The sequence below is a fragment of the Pempheris klunzingeri genome, chromosome 16 (assembly GCF_042242105.1).
Source record: "Pempheris klunzingeri isolate RE-2024b chromosome 16, fPemKlu1.hap1, whole genome shotgun sequence".
Classification (NCBI taxonomy): Eukaryota; Metazoa; Chordata; class Actinopteri; order Acropomatiformes; family Pempheridae; genus Pempheris; species Pempheris klunzingeri.
Window position 1 is genome coordinate 16,551,908 of NC_092027.1, and position 18,816 is coordinate 16,570,723.

The 18,816-nt window shown below is 41.2% G+C and overlaps 1 protein-coding gene across 1 annotated transcript in view; it reads right to left on the reverse strand.

Annotated features, from left to right (window-relative positions):
- The window catches only part of csmd2 (CUB and Sushi multiple domains 2), a 218,311-nt gene that overhangs the window by 32,177 nt on the left and 167,318 nt on the right, over positions 1–18,816 (reverse strand). Inside the window, exons 38-47 of the mRNA XM_070847122.1 lie at positions 17,909–18,013; positions 17,620–17,738; positions 15,391–15,460; positions 12,394–12,510; positions 11,936–12,145; positions 10,014–10,202; positions 7,459–7,636; positions 5,271–5,416; positions 5,092–5,172; positions 4,360–4,473 (exon numbers count right to left, since the gene is read on the reverse strand). Coding sequence (XP_070703223.1) covers positions 4,360–4,473; positions 5,092–5,172; positions 5,271–5,416; positions 7,459–7,636; positions 10,014–10,202; positions 11,936–12,145; positions 12,394–12,510; positions 15,391–15,460; positions 17,620–17,738; positions 17,909–18,013 — 1,329 coding nt within the window. The remainder of the gene's footprint in view (positions 1–4,359; positions 4,474–5,091; positions 5,173–5,270; positions 5,417–7,458; positions 7,637–10,013; positions 10,203–11,935; positions 12,146–12,393; positions 12,511–15,390; positions 15,461–17,619; positions 17,739–17,908; positions 18,014–18,816) is intronic.

Sequence of the window (18,816 nt, forward strand, 5' to 3'; positions counted from 1 at the left end):
ACTGTTTCAGAGTCAGCATCTTAGAGAGTGCAATTTCCACAGCATGTACACTGGTATACTAAAGTAATAGTACCATCATGTAGCATATGATGTGTCAATTAGAAATCTACAGTCTCAGTATGTTTGAGCTTGTACTTTGGAAGTAGAAGTGACAGCAATCCATTCTCATCCCAAACCCCAAGAAGACATTCACCAAGTCTGTGAAATCATTCACAGCCTCAAGCACCTCGGTGGATGTGAGGCTTAAATCCATCACTGATAGTGAAACTGATTGCGTCTGGAAGTAGCATATAAAATCTAAGAGTGAAGTTCATTAAACAATCAATTCTCTGAGGATGAGATGTGCGCTGCCTGTGACCTTTCAGAAACCTCCAACATGTCTTCAAAACTGCTTTCAGCTACTCTTGGAGCTGATGGAAAGAGACAGACAGGGGCTCTTATCTATAGGCTGCTACTTATTAAACTAATCCACTTTGAAAAGAAGCATCACTCTGTTTGGCTGTAAACAAAAGGGTATTAGGGGACAAGTCTGACAGCTGGAAAAAGGCAGCTTCAACACACGAGGTGAGATCAACACTGATAGGGCTCAAAATGAAATTTCACTTTAATGAGACAAGGAATTGAATAAACTGGTAGCAGGAATGGCAATCCATGAGACATCCCTTCTGTTTGTGTACAAATTGATCATGGTATGCAACAATTTCCCAATCAAAAAATGCGGTGGAAGGCTTCCGTGCAGACAAGCACAGATGTACACGCATCTGCATCAATACATGCGCATTTGTGTACCCCAGTATGCAAGTATGGATGTACACGTGCACAAATCCGCAGTATATCAAGCTTGTAGTGCTGTAGTGCTGTAGTGCTGCGGTGCTGCTGCGATGCCTTTACTCATGTTGGTATTTAATTAGCATAAGCTGTAGAGCGATAACAAGCTGATTGAAGGGGATGGGCCACAACATAAGCATTAGCATGAATCAGGACCTAACAACTCTGAGACATCAGGGTTGACAATAGGGATGTGAAAAGGGGGCAGCTGTAATCCATTCTGTGAGACTAAAAAAGGGGCTAGGGCAAATATATAATCGAGGGAGCAAGCAAGATGATAGGCGTAGAGGGGAGGGAGGTGAAAGTACAGAGTGGGATGAAGAAAGCTAGCTAGCAGGAAACGAATGTGATGGGCGATTATGCCGGTTTTAACCAGAAATCTGTCTGGGGGATAAACACAGGGATTTTGGATCATCAGAGCTCATTGTGTTTCATTAATGAACTCAAGCAACACTTTGCACTGATGCTGTTGCTTTGTGTACATGATGTTGGACGTCCCTGTGGTCTCAGCAGACAGCAGATGTACTTAACCCTTTAATAGCCACCATAGAACAAGACAGAGCCTATCTTTACATTTTTACATGCTGTAGTGCCATTTTTTTGGAGCATTTTAATTTGCTATACATCAATACAACCTTTACATCCCAAGTTGTAATAATATGTATAGACTTATGTCCAGACCGACTAAATAACGTTTTTGTTGTGTGCGCTTTATACTGGATTTCTGCAAACACATTAGTGGAAGGAAACAGTGCTCTGGGACACGCTGAATGCGTGATATGAAAGTGTAACTCCTCGGGTTTTATATGCAAAAAAGAATTATTGCTCTATCTTATTTGGTTGCAATTGCACCGGCATTGAAAAATAGATATGCAATGGGGTCGCAGGTGCTCTAATAGATCTACTAGCAGGTCAAATACTGCACAAACCAACTGGTTGTTCCAGTGGCATAATACATGAAAAATGACAATCCACTGAATTTAACAATAAACAAGAATATCTTTGTGTGTGTCTGTCTTTATGTGTGTATAGTGGTGGCTTATATTTATTGACCCATATACCAGTGTTGGGAAAATGGGAAAGACAGAGACAGAGAAAGACAGCTCGGGGTATTGATAGACACCTGTGTGTGAAAATGTGTGACAAAAAAACATTGCGGTGTATTGTTGTGTTCTGAAACAGCCTCAGAGAAGGACAAAAAAAGAGAGTGGGGAATAAAGGGTACATGTGTTACGTAAGAACAGAAGTCTGACGCTAGTGAGTCAGGGGAGGGAAGTGGTAGGTGAGGGAGGAGGGAATGCAGAGGATGAGAGAGGATATTGGTGCTGAGGGGCAAGCAACACTGCAGAACCGGCTGTAGGCTCCAGTGCTGCTCTCTGGTAGACGATCACAATGGCAGCATCCACTGCTGTATAACCCAGACACATGCTAGTCCAGCATGTACGCTTTTATGCAGTATGGTATATGTATGATGCGCATGCTTGATTGTGTGTGTGTGTGTGTGTCCGGGGCAGCTACACGTGCAGTGAGGGTTGTGCTTGTCAGAGCCAGAAGTGGTGATTTGATAGGTGCAGCTGCAGCCGACATGTCCCCTGCATTTCAATGAGCTGTGCACTTCGTCTCTTCGCTGCCCTCCAACTACGTCTCTCCCCGTCTCTCCTTCTCGCCTTGCTTTTTAACTCCTGTCCCACTCTCACTTACTTGCCATCTTTCTGGTCGTTTAGCAGTCTCTCCTCCATCTCTTCTAGACAGATTTTTATCTTTTTCCTTGAGAAACCTGTTTCATTTCAGACAGAGTCACCTGAAACTGTCCTCTACCCATTCGTTTAGATTTGATGCTTCTCTCTCCCAATCCAATCTTCTCCCGCTCCTTCATACTAGCATCAGCTTTTTTGTCTCACTTTCCTCTCTACTCTCATCCACCTCAACTCCTCACTCCTCCTTCAGCTTTTGTAAGCTGTGGCTCTTCTCATCACCCTGGTCTGTGTCACTGCAGGTTAAGTGACAGCTTCTAGGAAAGGGGAGTATAATGAGTCTCTCAGCATAAGGGGAACAATTAACAGGTCACACAAGCCATGAAAATCAGCACAGATTCACAGCAGAAACTGTAAACTGCAAGTTAATGCATTCAACTGTCGCTGACTTTTCTTAACGTTTTAAAAACAGCACACGGGTTTGTTTAGTTTAGCAAGGCAAAGCTGTGCGGAGAGCATGATATTTTCAAAATTCAAGTACAAGGCAATGTCAGTGGGTAGTTTCTCTGAAACATGTCTCAGCTTCAAATATCTAGAGGCACAGTGAAGGGTTGGCAGGAATAAAGGCAGGACTTTATAGAGGGAAAAATGAACACAGGATTTCCAGATTTCCCTTGTTTTTTCTCACTCGAATTTCGGCACTCAGCCCCCTCATTTATGTCTCACGCTGGGTGTCCTGGGTGCTTTGTTCCACGTCTTCATTATTAGCCTATACATAGCTCCTCTTTGCCTTTCAATGCCCCCTTTCTTTTATCTCCCTCCTTTTTCAACTCATACTGAGAGCATCTGTATGTTTTTCCTATTTAGCACTCCGAATGAGTTGCATTTATCAAATTTCACTCACTTTCCCTTGTTCATAACCCACAAACGGCATGAGATGCAGAAGATGATGACGGAAAAAGCACAACCAAGGAAAAAATATTTTTTTAAGAGTAAAAGAGATAAAAGATATATGCTTTTATGATATTTTGAAGCAGAGAGGGACAAATCTATGCACCCTGCCTGTTGCCCAGAGGAAATATATTGAAAACAACATACAGTATTATGATGATGCGGTGTGCTGGGAACACTGCACTCATTGATTCCTCTGGGAGGATGATATCTTGGCATGTAGAGAGTACTACAGCAGCCACCCTCAGTCTCATGGGAGCTAAGTATCATCCACAGAAATGGAAAAAGCAGCCAAACTGATATGAGGCAACGGCTCCATGACTACAGGCAGAAAGAGCACCCACGGGATCCAGAAATAAGGCAAAACTCAAACTAGCGCATGAGTCTATCATTAGAACAAAATCACATTGCCTACCTATGACCCTGCTGAAAATAAACTCACAGCAGACCCTTTTGGCAGAGGAAGACAGTATTTCACCTGTGGTGCTGTACATTTATGAACCAATGTGCACTCAAGAGAAGTTGTAGCTCCTCTATTTGCAAATAGTGCATGTACATCACTTTAACATCTTTTAACAACATTTAACAACTGCACCTATTGCTTCTATGCTGATACACTGTGCTGCACTGGGCTTTTAAAGACCCTCACTTATAAGCTTGTGTGATCTGTATCTGCTGCTATGTGATCAGCTGAAATTTATTTCAAAGGGGGATTTTCAGCCACAGAGATTTGAGCTGCTCCATGACCAACACATCAGATTGGTATTATATTTGGCAGCTTTCTGGTGTGAAGGTAGAACTGTGGTAGAGTGTGAACAGGCTCGGTCCTTAAAAGGACAGCTTGGCTTATTCTGAATAAGTTCCCAAGCCTCAGGCTCTCACTCACCATCACATGAGGGTGGAGGCCCCTCAAACTCCAAGTGTGTCCCCAACCGGCAGGTCAGGATGCTGTTTCCACTTAATTGGTAGCCTGGAAGACATCGGTATCGCACTATATCGCCTGAACAGAGAGAGATGGAGGAGGGAGAGGCACGGTTAATGACAGATCAGAGATGGTGTGAACACTTCAGATGATTAATACAAACCAAAATATCTTCATACACTGACCAATGCTCCCTAGCCAGGATACTGATATAACACGGCGTCTCAGTGAAACAAAAAAGGTGACAGTGGAACAAAGTACCATAATAAATCTCCTTTGGGGATCCTGTTAATGAAACACCGTCTCAGTATTGCTTCCTTTGTGAATAATAATGAGTCAAGGGGGTATGCAAATAAACAGGGGACACTGAAAGCACCTGCCTCTAATCATCTCTGGCCTTCTGATTTTTTTGACATAATCATTTATTCTTACTGCTGTGGTGAGCTTGCATTTACCACCATTGCCTTATGGGACGTGCAGTCGGTGTGAGAGCCAGTGACCGCAGGGAAATGAAAACTGTCAAAGCCAAGAGATGAACTGACAGAGGGATTAACTCTTTAAAATGCTACAATTCCGCAAGTCAGGATGAGACCAACATCTAATAAAAAAAAAAATCCAGCAGTGCCTAGATAGCAGTGATTGTGTGTGTCTATATGTGTATGGATATGTCTTTTTGTGACAGCTTTCCCCACCTACCAATTTTAAACTCTTTGCTTGCCATCAGGATCTCTGCGTTAGGGATGATGGGGGGAGGCAGGCAGAACTGCAGTCTGTAAGCTTTATCGAGAGCATCAAAGACATGAAAGGAGTCAAACAGAATAGGTGTGAAATATCTGGCAGAAAAAGGGATCTAGAAAGACAAGTAATTTACATACCTTGATAGCTGATACGAAACAGACCCCCCTTCTCTGTGTTACTACGGAAACGTATCAGCACCTGATTGGATGTGCTACTGGGCGGGTCATTGGGCTCTCCATCGGTGAACACTCCCAGTTTTCTGGCTGTCTCCTGTGGACCATCCCTACAGGGAATAAAAAATGCCACGGGTCAAATATAACTTCAAATTATAACAATACACTGGAGGACAATAATTAACTGTGGGGATTTTCTGTCAGCATCCTGCTCAAATTCTCACTCTAACCACACAGCACCTTGAGGCTCCGTGACGCAGATCTGTGAGAAACCAAACAAAGCCACATGCCAGATTATTGTCAAGCAGTTTCCAGCAGCAGAGTATAACCAAGCTGCTCACTTCATCATACCCAAAGCAATTACTCTGGGCTGTTCTGGGTGATTATATTGAAATAAGGTAAAAATTGCAGATAAGTGTGGAATGACAGGTCTGGATTGCGCTGTTTCTGCTAACTGCTATCAAGTGGGAGTGTCTCTGGAAACTGTGGCCCGGCCTTGGCAGTCCCCTGGCGTGGGCATGGCCGATTAAGCCAGCTCCCAGATTCCTGCCACAACCATTCAGCTTAAAAACCATCTGTCTTTGGCTGTCAGACTGGGCATGGGAGATTACAAGCAGCTCTGGAAACGGCTGGCTAGGGACTGCTGCCTGACAGCACTCTGGCCAAGCCGCCATTACGGGCCCCATTTCCTTGGCTCAGTAGTTCAGTGGATAGATACACAGCGGTGGTAACTGAAAACTGGGGAACATGATAGTCCCCATCTTGGCTCTGCATGAGCTCGCTGGGAAAGATCAACACTGGGGGGCGTTAACAGAAGAGTAAGAATAAAATACAAAGTGGACATTTTGGCTCACTGTTGACTTAGAGACATCTACTCTCCATGGACTAAAGAATCTTCACACAAATTTCTGTAAGTGGCCCAATCCATAAAACATAGATGTCAGTCTGCACCATGTGGACTTTTCACGTGGTCTTGAAGTTGCCAGGTTGGCTGGCAGTCAGATCTCCGGTCTCACTGAGAGCTGGGACCTTTGGAGCTTGTCTCAGGGAGAGGGGATCAACTGGGACTGGCAACAGTCATGCATGCAAAATCCTGTTTTTGGACACACATATGGTGGGCCCAGCCATGCATTATGGAGATGATGAAAGAAAGCTTCACCCCTCGATACTCAGTCAGGCAAAAAGACATACTAACTAACCACATAAACGTCCTGACACAAGCATTAACACACAAACATTTGCAGTAGCCAAGACCTATTCTCTGTGTACCTCTCTCACACATATTTTGAAGGAGGTGGGAAGCAGGTTCCACCTATTGCTCTGACTGGTCCTTCATGGCTGATTGCATTCATTAAATTTGTTATTCAGTAAATACGATATAAAAATGAATAATAATTGGTACACGTTTCCCTGTCATTAAGATTACTAATGAATAGCCAAAACCCACAGAAGTATCTGTCATGATCAGAGTTTTCTGGTGTTCCCACGGCAGATTTGCCATACTGTTCCAACTGTTCGGAAAAATAAATAAATAAAATCCAGTCCCAAATCAGTAACTCACAAAATGATTATCTTTCACATTTGTATAAATTCCATGTTCTACATACATTAAAAAAGAAAAAGGGGGAGAGGATATGAGGTAGAGGTGAGTAATCAGCATCAGCACGTCATTTGTAATAGATGAGAAAGATGAGAGACACATGTGACAGGAGACCATTCTGTGCTTGTTAGTTAGAAAACAAGCTGCAGTCACAAAAAAAAGGGGGGCAGGGGAATTACAGCTTAGCTAACTGGACCCTGACTCAGTTTTGTTAAGCAACACAACAGAGGCAGATATGGGAAGAAAAAGCTGGAGGTGGGCGCAACAGGTTGAAAGTAGGAATGGGTGACGAGGAGTTGAAAGAAGGGACTGAAAGAAAAGACAACACAGAGACGGTGATAACCTCAAAAAGGAACTGCAAATGAATGAAGAGACATGGCAACAGTTCAATGACACTTAAGACAGTGTAACACACTGGAGTTCAATATTTTGTTGAGATGGCCTTGAGATTTTGGTTTCCCAAAAAAAAACCAGATGAAAATATTATTTCATTTTACCAACAAACAAAAATTAACATTACCTGAAACTGTAAGAAAAATAGTCATTTCTTACCAGACGGTGATGAAGTCGTGTGGCCCATGAACCTGAAGCAGGGTGAAGTTCAGTTTGACACCGAAGCCATGAGCCACGGTGATCAGCCAGGAGCAGTCAGCTGAGCTAGGGTACTCCTCTGGGTAACCCGGGGAGAAGATGGTCCCATTGTCTGATGTGATGTTCCCACCGCAAGGCACTGGGGGAGGTAAGTGCAAGGGAAAAGAGAAGCAGTGTATGTATATCAGTGGGCCAGGAATACAACAGGACAGATTCATAATTCAGCTGCAATTGGTGGAAAAAGGGGATTTTTCATCCCCCTCTTCTTCTGCTTCCCTTCTCAGTGTCTCTCTCCCCCTCTTCTTCACTCTTCGTCTAATGCCCAGGCGCTTGTCTGAGCTAAAGATTAGCCAGTAAAGCCTGTTAGCAAGTGGGGACTTGGATGGAGTGTTTTGCTAAGATAAGGCCTCAACCCTTTCCCACTGCGGGTGAAGAGAGAATGTGGAGATGAGGTGGGGGGGTAAGTGTGGACTGAGCTTTTGAGGTGTGTGTATATGTACAGTATGTCTATGAGAAGGGGATGTGAATGTGTGTGTAAACTACTGTATGTTTGAGTGACAGGAAAGGTTAAAACCGGTACACTGATGTCCGAACTGAAAGGACTTTAACCTCACAATTCTGCACATGACTCATATCCTGAGATTAAAAAACACAGTAACACTCCCTCACACACATCCAAACTGCCTCAAATATTTATGCAAAGAATTGTAACTATATTTCAAACATTTCTCAGGAACTCAGGAGCTTCTAACCAACTTAACGATTATGAAGCTTAACATTCCCGCCGGTGCCCTTAGAGAAACCCCATATTCTCCGTGGTGGAGCAGGGAAAATCAGGAAGGAGCCGTAATCGCAGTAGTGCAGGCATCCCAAGCAACCCAGACAGGGTATTCAGCTTAACAGCACACCCTTGGATGCCTATGGGTATATGATCATTCCCAAAGGAGAGATTGCATGTTTTATCCCTCTGTTTCTCTCGCAGGTTATGTGTATGTTCATGTTATACAGCTGCCTGCTTCAGCCCTGTGGCTGATAGGCTAGACGCTGCTGCTGGCTAACCTGTTAAACAAGCTATCGATTTGACTGATTGATTAAGCCCTGGACACTCTATGGAGCTGCACCTCTGGTTCACGCCATCATCTGGCAGGCTAATTAAACCTTATGTGTATGTGTTTGCTTGACGGGTTAGGTGGGATCAGAAAACTTGAAACAACCCTGCAGTACAAAAAAAAGTAAACAGTAGAGCATGTTAAGCTATATAAAAATAATGCAAATGGAAAAAAGGGGATGATGAAGGAGGAGGGGGTGTGATAGAAAGGTTAACGGATAACTTTGATAGTTTTAAACCTGGTCCATGTTTTCAGACACTTTGGTTTCAAAATGATTTAAGTACAAAATCTAAGTACAGGAGTTAAAAACATCCAAATACATTTGCTTTGCGAACAAAAAGCAGCAATGTATGTTTTTGTAAGTTTGCACATGCATGAATTTACCAGTAAAATACAAACAGCATTTAGAATTATTTGATCAAATCAATGGTTTTGTCACATTTAATGGAAACTGGGTACAACTGTGTACCCACTTTTTGAATTGAGCACATTTCTTTTTTTATTTAAGTTTAAAACTAATATGACAATAAGTCAATCGAGCAACAGTGTCTGTGCATGTGTGCATGCATGTGTTCAGGTATGTTTATCCCTATGAGACCTGGGTATCTCTAATCACTTCATCCCCTGTTCTATCACTTCTTCACACCAGGTCATCGCCAATTGAATTACACTCACGGCCAGAAGCATCAGGCTGCTTCTCTTGGATATTCAGCCCGGCAAATACACAGTACAATGCACATAACATACACACAACAACATATGAACGCACTCACACACAATCCTTCATATAGGTAAACTTTCCTTCGATAATGTTTCAGCTTCAGACTTGATGTAAATAATGAAAATGCGTACACAAAAGAAAATAGCTGTATGGGAATAAAACCTCCTATTCCCTCTGCCCTTTCACTCTGTTGCTCCTTCTCTCACTCGCATTTATCTCTCTGCTCACCCATTCAAAGTTCCAGTGTCGTGGCCATCACCTCCCTCAGTAATTTTTCCTGCCTCATTGAATAATTGACAGCTAGAGCGTGAGAATGTGGGTCAAGGACGCGGCAAAATGAAAGAGCGCCCATTACTTTTCTTTTCAATTTAGCTCCTTTTATTCCTCTTTTATTTGTCTCCATTCCTCTTTAGTACTGTATTGATTTTCACTGAAGAATACATTGCTTCATTAATGGGGCTGATAATTCAGTTTAATTGCATTATTCATAATAGATAATCATTATCTCCATAGCCACACTTCACACTAATGATAATAATAGCTCAGTACATTCTAAACAGGAAGCGATCATATTATTTTGGTCCTGTGTTCCTGAGGCAGTGCCGACCAATTGTTTGGAAGACGACTTAGTGTTCAGATTAATAAATGTGAATTTTTTTGGGGTATTGATTAGTTAAATGTCTTACCTTCACAGCGAGGGAAAGGGTGATCCCAATTGCGAGTGGTGCCATGCTCACAGGTGAGGATGGAGTGTCCCATTAGCTGATACCCAGGCAGACACTCAAAGGAAATAGACTGACCCACATTGAAACCAGCACCCACCACCACTCCGTAGCGGAAAGGCTCTGGATCGGGACACTCCTGCAGCTCATAAGCTGAGGGAGAGAACAGCACGGACATCAGTCTATTCAAATCAGTATTCATTTTTCCATTTAAAAAAACAATAAACTGTCATATAGTATTATGGCAGTAACATAATTAGCCCACACCCACACAGCAGAGGAAAAAAATAGAACATACTGTAATTGTAAAACATTAAGTAGGATGTTTAACATGTGGGTGCCCCAGTATGCTCATGCCAGCAAAGTAGATGAGGGGAGTGGAATTATTGTGCCTGTTAGTTTAATGATCACTGTGGCCACCAACAGATGCTGACCACCTGACAGATCGGATTCTTTGTTACTGCCTGAAGCCAGCATGGCTTTAGCTCTCCATCTCTATTTCTGATGTATTTTATCTGTAATTCTCCTTCCTCATCTTTCTGTTGTTCTTCCTACTTATTATAACCCTCCTACTCACTTCTCCTCCTCCTCTTCCTCCTTCTCAGACAGGGGTTTTGAGAGGACAAAGGAACGCCAGGGGCAGGTTTGGCGATCCAGTCATCAGAGGTGGTGGTGGTGGTGGTGGTGGGGGGGGGGTCATTCTTTTATATGCATTTCAAATATGTCTTGTATTTATTTATTTTTTATACACGTTTCTTGCATATCGATTTTTGCTTCATATATATATATTATATCTCTAATTCCCCTCTTCATCCTTTCTTCTTCATCGTTCTTCCTACTTGTGCTCGACCTCCCACTCACTCCTCTTTCTCCTCCTCCTTCTCTTCCTCCTTCTCAGACAGGGGTTTTCAAAGTGAAAAAAACTGCCAGGGGCGGGTTCGACTTGTGCTGGAGGAGTACGAGGCAGTCATCAGAAGTAGTGTGGGTAAATAATTCTTGTTTTTTTCCCCTCTTGGATACAAAAGCAAAGTAGGCAGTGAGCCTTGAAGAGCCACACATAAATATGACTAAAGAAATTGATTTCTATGGATCACAGCGTCCCTTTGTAGGAGATAACTCATGCGAACACTGCAAAAAGAGGTATTTGCTTGATTTATATGCTAATGTACACATAATTATGTAAATGCACAATGCTACCTTTTGATTTGCTGGCTCGTTTGTTGAATCGCAAAATACAAACTTTGTGTGCCTGTTGCATTTGCAGACAAGGGCACTTCATTTCTTGCATCCGTGAGGATATGCAATGAAGCCTTTTATTGGCACATGGTGAAGAAATCTTTTAAGTGATCAACAGTTTTATATACAGAGATTTATAGATCTGGGGAATTTACTGGCTCTACTCGGCTGATTAGTCTGACACAGTCAGTTCTTGGGCCAATTTGGCAATGTTATCGCTTTACATGCATGCACCTCACAGTGAAGTGACACTAATAGTACATAAGTGAACATGGAGGAAAAAAAAAGATAACACTCTCAGAGATCAACATTTTTCATTCTGCTGGTACCAGATATAATTAATTTCTGTGACTTTAATTCTTATAGTAGAGGCCTGATACATTCCCTGCACCTCTGCTCAACCACATTTCAGCGAAACCAAAGATGGTTTGAAGCAGCTAAAAAGCTCCACCTTCACTGACATAATTACCATTTCACAGTAACTCACAATACTGATACTGGCTCTTCTCTAAAATGAGCAAAATGTAGTTTTGGTGTTTATGCTTATTATTATAAATATATATTAACAAAGTCTATTTCTGTCTGAGACAATCCTAAGGCTGAGATTTAAGTATATACTTTCTTACTCATGTTCGTGTTTGGTCTCTTACCCTGGTACTCAAATCTGAACCCCGGTTTGTTCTGTGAATGGTCACTATGGAAGTACACTGTGGTCTCATGGGAGGTGGTAAGAAGGGAGGAGGGAATATCCTGGCCACTGAATCGGCCAATCACTGCACTTGTATCAAGGGGCCCATTACGTATCTCAAGGAAATCATGGTTGGCCTCAGTGGAGAAGTTGAGGAACTGCATGTGGGCTCCTGGGAAAAGAAGAAATGTTGAGAAAAGAGTGGAAGGAAATTGAAAAAGAAATTCCATCATCATCCTGAAATACTACTATGGTGCCAGTGCACAAGCTCTCAGATCTTAATCTGATCTAACCGCATGTATCCACAACTTCAAATGTTGTCACTGTGCAATCAAGTCCTACAAGAGGTGTAATTAAAAGGTTCTTGAGTGTGAAAACGGCAAAGTGTGGCGCGCTGTAAGAGACTCTCACGATGCTCACCGTAACCAACTGGCAGGTAGATTCTCCACGTGCAGTCACTGTTGCTAGGGTAGTTGCCATGGAAACCGGGACTGAGAATCATGCCCTCCATCTCCTCCTGGATTCCACCGCATTGAGCTGACGGAGGGCAGACAAAGCATGTCATTAGCACCTGCAAACAGTAATTCTCCCAGATTTAAATACCACATTACAAATATGGCACAATAGTAAAGAGATAGCAGAAAGAACTTGATGCTTTTATATGAGAAAAATGTTGTGGGGGAAAAAATGACTACATGTTTCAATTCTGCCATTCTGTAACTAAAAATGGACTGAAAGTTTTGCAACATTTAGTCATTTTTTCCTACTACATTTTTATTGAGTTTTCAAAAACATAAAATACAGCATTTTATATTAAAACAGTATAAAACATCAGTCGATTGCTGCTTTGAAACAAAACAAAAACAAAGAGCAGAGATGCTCCTCTCTCCTCTTTTTAACACAGGGTAATCTTTGCAAAATGGAGTACAATAATTCCTTTGTGTAAAATAAAACAAGTAGGACTTCTAAAAGTTAAAATAATACATCTAAAAGTTCAGAAACTGCATTGTCTGCAGAGGTTAGTCAATCTCTTCTGTTAGATCCAAGCCCTTCACATAATCAATGAAGGGCGCCCATATGCTCTCCAATAGTTGCTGTTTAGCCTTTAAGTTATCCTCTATAACTCAATTAAACTTAATTGTTCATTTCTATCAGTTTACAAAATGCAAAGTAAGCGAATCAAATCCATATTTGGTGTGACCACCCTTTGCCTTCAAAACAGCATCAATTCTTCCAGGTAGACTTGCACACAGTTTTTGAAGGAACTCATCAGGTAGGTTGTTCCAAACATGTTGGAGAGACACAGACCACAGATCTTCTGTGGATGTCGGCTGCCTCAGAGACTTCTGTCTCTTCATGTGATCCCAGACAGACTTAATGATATCGATATCAGGGCCCTGTGGGGGCCACACTATCACTCCCAGGACTCCCTATTCTTCTTTACGTTGAAGATAGTTCTTAATGACATTGGCTGCCGTGGTGTATGACCTGTGACATGAAACTGTCTTCCACAGCCTCACCTTGGTAGCAGAGTTTGGCTGTTCCTCACCTAGTTTTAAGCCTCCTACACAGTAGTTTCTGTTTCAGACTGTGTTTCAACCTACATATGAAATTGATGATCAGTTACACCTGTTTGGGATAATTGGTGAATTGTACACCTGAATATGATTCTACACAATCGTATGTGCAAGTGTGGTCACACCAAATATTGATTTGATTTAGATTTTTTCTTCTGTTTGCTCTCTTTGCATATTGTAAATCGATAAAAATAGACAATCAGATTTAATATTTTCAAAACCATTCTTACTTTATAGCATTTCTTCACACCTGCCTAAGACTTTTACACAGTGCTGTACACCCAACAGAAAAACCTTTGGCCATGTAAGATTTGTTTTGAGATAATCTTCTCAATTATAGCTCTTACCTTTTCCCAGAATGCTTTTTTCATTTAGTCATTCTAAACCTAAATCTCAAGGACAGAAAGACTGGAAGGAAATCCAAACTGAACCCTAAATCTATCTTTCAAGTGGGTTTGCATTGCTTGAAGGCAAGGTGAGTTTTTAATTGCAGGATCATATGTTTGAATCAATTCTTAGACAACTGCTTTTCAGAATAAGCTAATTCCTCATCACCATAACCCTCATAACACTATGTCTCTTTTTTTCAATCAGATCAATGTAGTTTTTACTTTTTGTTCAGCAATGATAAAAAAGATAAAAGAACAAACTGCATTTATGTGAAATGCCTAAAATGTGTAAAAATGAATAGTTTAAATTGGCGTACGAAGAGTCATCTCATCAAATGGGAAAATGTCTTACTATCAAGGAACTCTTTTCTTTCTACTTGAGATATCAAGTAGATATCTGTATCTGTATGTATATATAGTATCTGTATCTTTTGCTGCTCTTCGTCATCCTCCTTTCATCTGAAAGTACCGTCAGATAAATGTTTTCTTGACTGAAATCCAGGACTGAGACTCAAAGGAGATAGAAAAAAGATGAAATGAAAAGGTATGGAAATAAAGGGCAAAAGTGATGATGGGATCAAGAAAGATGAAAAGAGTGTGAGATCCTGACACCAAAATTAAAAAGATGAAAAGATGCTGAAACTACTGGTAAAAGAATCAGCTGACTCAAGAAAAAAATAAAGACAGACATTGCAAGGAAAAAAAGTACACACACTGAAGAAGATTAAGGATTAAATGGGACAAACAGTCGCCATAAGTCAGAGGAGAGAGAAACCACACAGGGAAACTCTGACTGCTGTGCCTTTGTGTTTCTATAAGGAATAGGTGAGGGGTTCAATGTTGTCCTGTAGCAGGACAAAAACCCTGAGGTAATCAGGAAACTGCTGATGCCTGTGAAGACGATGGATCTTCCCTCTACTTCAACCAATCACGGTATGAGATGGAACTAATTAGGCAATAGTGGGTTGTTCCAATAAGTGGAACTCGTTTGTCAAGACACTCTCTCAGGCAGGAAGACTTGAGGTGTCAAATGAAGCGAGAACCCAGTGCTGTTTCTGTCAGTGTCTGCACTCAGATTTAAAGGTAGAAATATCAAACCATTTTAACATTGCTAAATATCTGAAAACCTTTGCTTTTTATGTCTTGTATTTTCTGATGGGTATGACAGTTACGTTTGTCATATTAAGTGCTTGTGTGTGTGTAAAATGTATCTTTATCACCAAGTATGTAGTGATATGGTAATATTATACAATTCTGCTTTCATTCAAAGGCTGATGATGATGGAAACGTCTTTGTGCACTTCACTTCTTTACCTCGGCCTGAGGTCCTCTGTATAATGTTTGAAATAGTTAGCTGCTGTGCTTTACAAGTTGAAAGATCTCCAAAGAAAAAAACAAAACAGAGGGAGGGCACGACATGGAAGCAAATAAAGGACCAGCAGGCATTTTTACCTATGCAGAGAGGAGGTGGGTAGTTCCATCGTCTGACAGTTCCAGGCATACAGGTGATGTGCGAGTTCCCCTGCAAGGAGCATCCATGTGCACATACACAGACACAAAGACAAAAATGCAACACAGAGCAGAAGATGGATTACTTTGTTCTCCACACTGTCACTCATCTGTTGCTCCAATTATTTGAACCTGCTGCCTGTCTCCACCTGACTTCATGTGGCGACTAAATGGGTAAATCCATCTGAAGTGACAGAGAATAATAAAGAGGGAGAATCACGGGCATATTAAGGTGATCCAATCTACTGTTGCACTGCCAAAATAAGCTATAGAACCTTCTGAAAGCTCTGCAGTTGAGGTCCAAAGATAGCTCACTGTAAAGATAACAGATTTGATAATAACAAAAAATCCTGACGTTAAAATACGATGGACTGAACGAGCTGAAGTTTTCTGAAAATGTGTATAGTTATGCACATTAGTTATGATCGGAGAAAGTCTGGCCCACTGTAACAGCAAAGGCTGGGGGAGTTTACAGATGCTGGTGAATTGTCATAATGTGCCTCTTTATGATGTATCTCTTTCACATGTCTCACTGATTAAGGACTCCTATTGCAATGCTTGATAATGACTAAATTCCAAGCTTGAGGGATGATATCTTAATTTCTTCTTTACCTAAACCTGCGGCCTAAATTTAAATCACGTGTACCGGATTATAATCCTTGAATTCCTATTAGATAAGCCACAAAGTATCTCTGCATACAAGCGCAAGTAGGAAAGTAACAATGTCATGAAACTGAGCACAAGTGGAACCCTGATGTTTCCCTGCAGTGTGATGCAAAGTGATGGACATCTGTGTTTTAATAGTGTGACTGCTATAACGGGTGCAATAAAATGTGATTCTATCACTGTGTTGACTGCAATCTTATTAAATTCATTTATTTGAGGGTACATTTACTTAATTCTTCTTGGTAATGTCTCTACTGCAATATTCTGGTGATTTACATGATTGCAAGTTAGCAGTTGCTTAAATGCCCTGTAATAATAGACAGTGTTATTTGATTACCCAGAAGAAATGGTTAATATATATTGATTTGAAGTAAAATGGCTGGATACCTTTGATGGAGCTCAGATGACAACAATGCCCTCCCATAATAACTCAGTTTACATTATTTATTGAATTAATTATTTTGATAACGAAGAAAGAAACATGTCATTGAAATAATTCCCCAAAAACTTTTTTTCTAAATGTCGCTTCTCTTCCTGCTGCTATGAAACTTACCAAAGCTCACAGCTATTGGACTCATGTCTATTACAAATATTAAATGCAAAGCCACACCAGATGAAAGAAGGGAGTGATATGAGCCAAACTTAGCATCTCTGTCTGAGAACAATGAGTAAGGGCTACTGGGAACACTCAGTCCTGATGGACTTGAGTACTGTATAGTGCAGAGGGAAGTTTCACATAGAATTTGTTTGAACTACTGCATCCAGTGTGTGGCGCAGATGTCACCATCTGTCTCCTGGAGCCCAGATGACTACAGTGGAATCACTGGAGGATGTGCAGAACACAGTCAAACTGGGAGGCTGTGCAGAATTCTGAGTTTGTGGCACCACATCCTGTAAATTATAGCAGGATAGATGGAGGATACATGTGCTGTGGAGGATACATATATATCTACCCTGCTTTTGGTTATGCATATTTCAGCAACTTAAGGGGAAAACTGTCATGCATGGTCACATCTAAGGTGAGTGCCCGAGGGGAACAATCATCCTTCAATCTGTAAAAACCCTGAGCTCGGCACATGCATAATTTGGTCACAGGACAGGAGATGCTAATATATATATATATATATATATATATATATATATATATATATATGGTGTACACATTCCCCAACTCATCTCTATTAATGCTAAGTTGGCAAACTCCATAAATTATTGCAAATATGTTTACATCGACTTAATGACATCAATGTAATCAGAGCATACATTTCGCTGAGGCAGAGAAATGAACAGATAACTTCTAAATAAACTTTGTAAATGTCTATCTGAGTTTCTTTGCTTTGACATTTTGCTTTCATCCACTGTCGTACAATGCGATCACTGCTCGAGGAGATAACTGAAGAAAAGGAAAACTGACAGAAGTGGCACTGACAAGGGCAACAAAAGGATAAGCATCAATGTGGTTTCATGGTCATTTATGACAGCATATCTGAATCTAGGGGATGTTACCTGTAGAGTATATCCAGGCTCACACTGGAAGGACACCACATTATTCATCTGAAGACGCTCCCCAACCTTGATGCCATTCATAGGAACCACGGGCTCTGGACAGTTAGTCAGAGACACCGCTGAGGGAATGAAGAATAGTTTAATATTTATACAGAAACATAAAAACACAAAATGCTACTAAACCATTTCAGGATTCACATTTGACCCTGGGGAAAATGACAACTAGCAAGACAGGAAACATTATCAGGATGCTGATATTTCACATGGAGTGGTATGAACTGTTACTTACTTTTGTATTCAAGCCTGAATCCTGCTGCAGACACGCTAATGTCAGAGAAAAAGTGGAGGTAGAGTTGGTTGGAGGTGCTGTTGAGGAGAGCCGGGACCGTGGTGCCTTGGGGAGAAGATTAATAGTGGGGTTCAGCAATTCTATCTCCTGCATAGGCAGACCATAACTAACTGTATAAGCTACTGGCAAATAGCTGGAAAGCTTGCTCTTTTTGCATTTACCGACTTAAGGCCATGTAAGGCTTTTTGTGTGCATGTGGCAAAACTGTATGCATAAACGACTGTTTATCGGTGCATTAGGATGTTTGGAGAAGCACGACAAGACAAAGAACAGAGGCATTTGTTTTTCTCCAATGTCTGGGTATTTAATGAGCTGAAAGTAAAAGAAAACATATTTTGTTTTGATACATATATAAATAAATATATCACAATAAAATCCCGTTTTACAGATAATGTATGACTTAAAATTGGACATTTGCTAACTGAAATTTGTAAGCCTTGCACTTCTCTCTCATCCCTTTACTTCAGGGTACATCTAACATTTACTTTTGGTCCAGTCCCAAGCACAAACAAAAGCAAAATTCCCTGTTGCTGCATCCTCACTATTAGCAGAGGAACGCAGACACTGTAAACAAACGATCACTACAACTCCATACAGAACGGGTGAAATCTTGGTAAAAATACCAAGATTTTGCCAGGGTACGCTCAAACAGACTGTCATTTTGGAAAATTTCCGATGACTACATCAGCAGCCTTAATGTACTCTGAACTCAATTTACCAATGCTAGATTGTTACACACCATTTTTTAGGACTCAACATGTTGGTGAACAAAAACAGAATGTGTCCCAGTATGCTAAAAACTGATTAGGCTATTATGGTGCTTCGGCTATGCTTCTGGCAGTGATTTT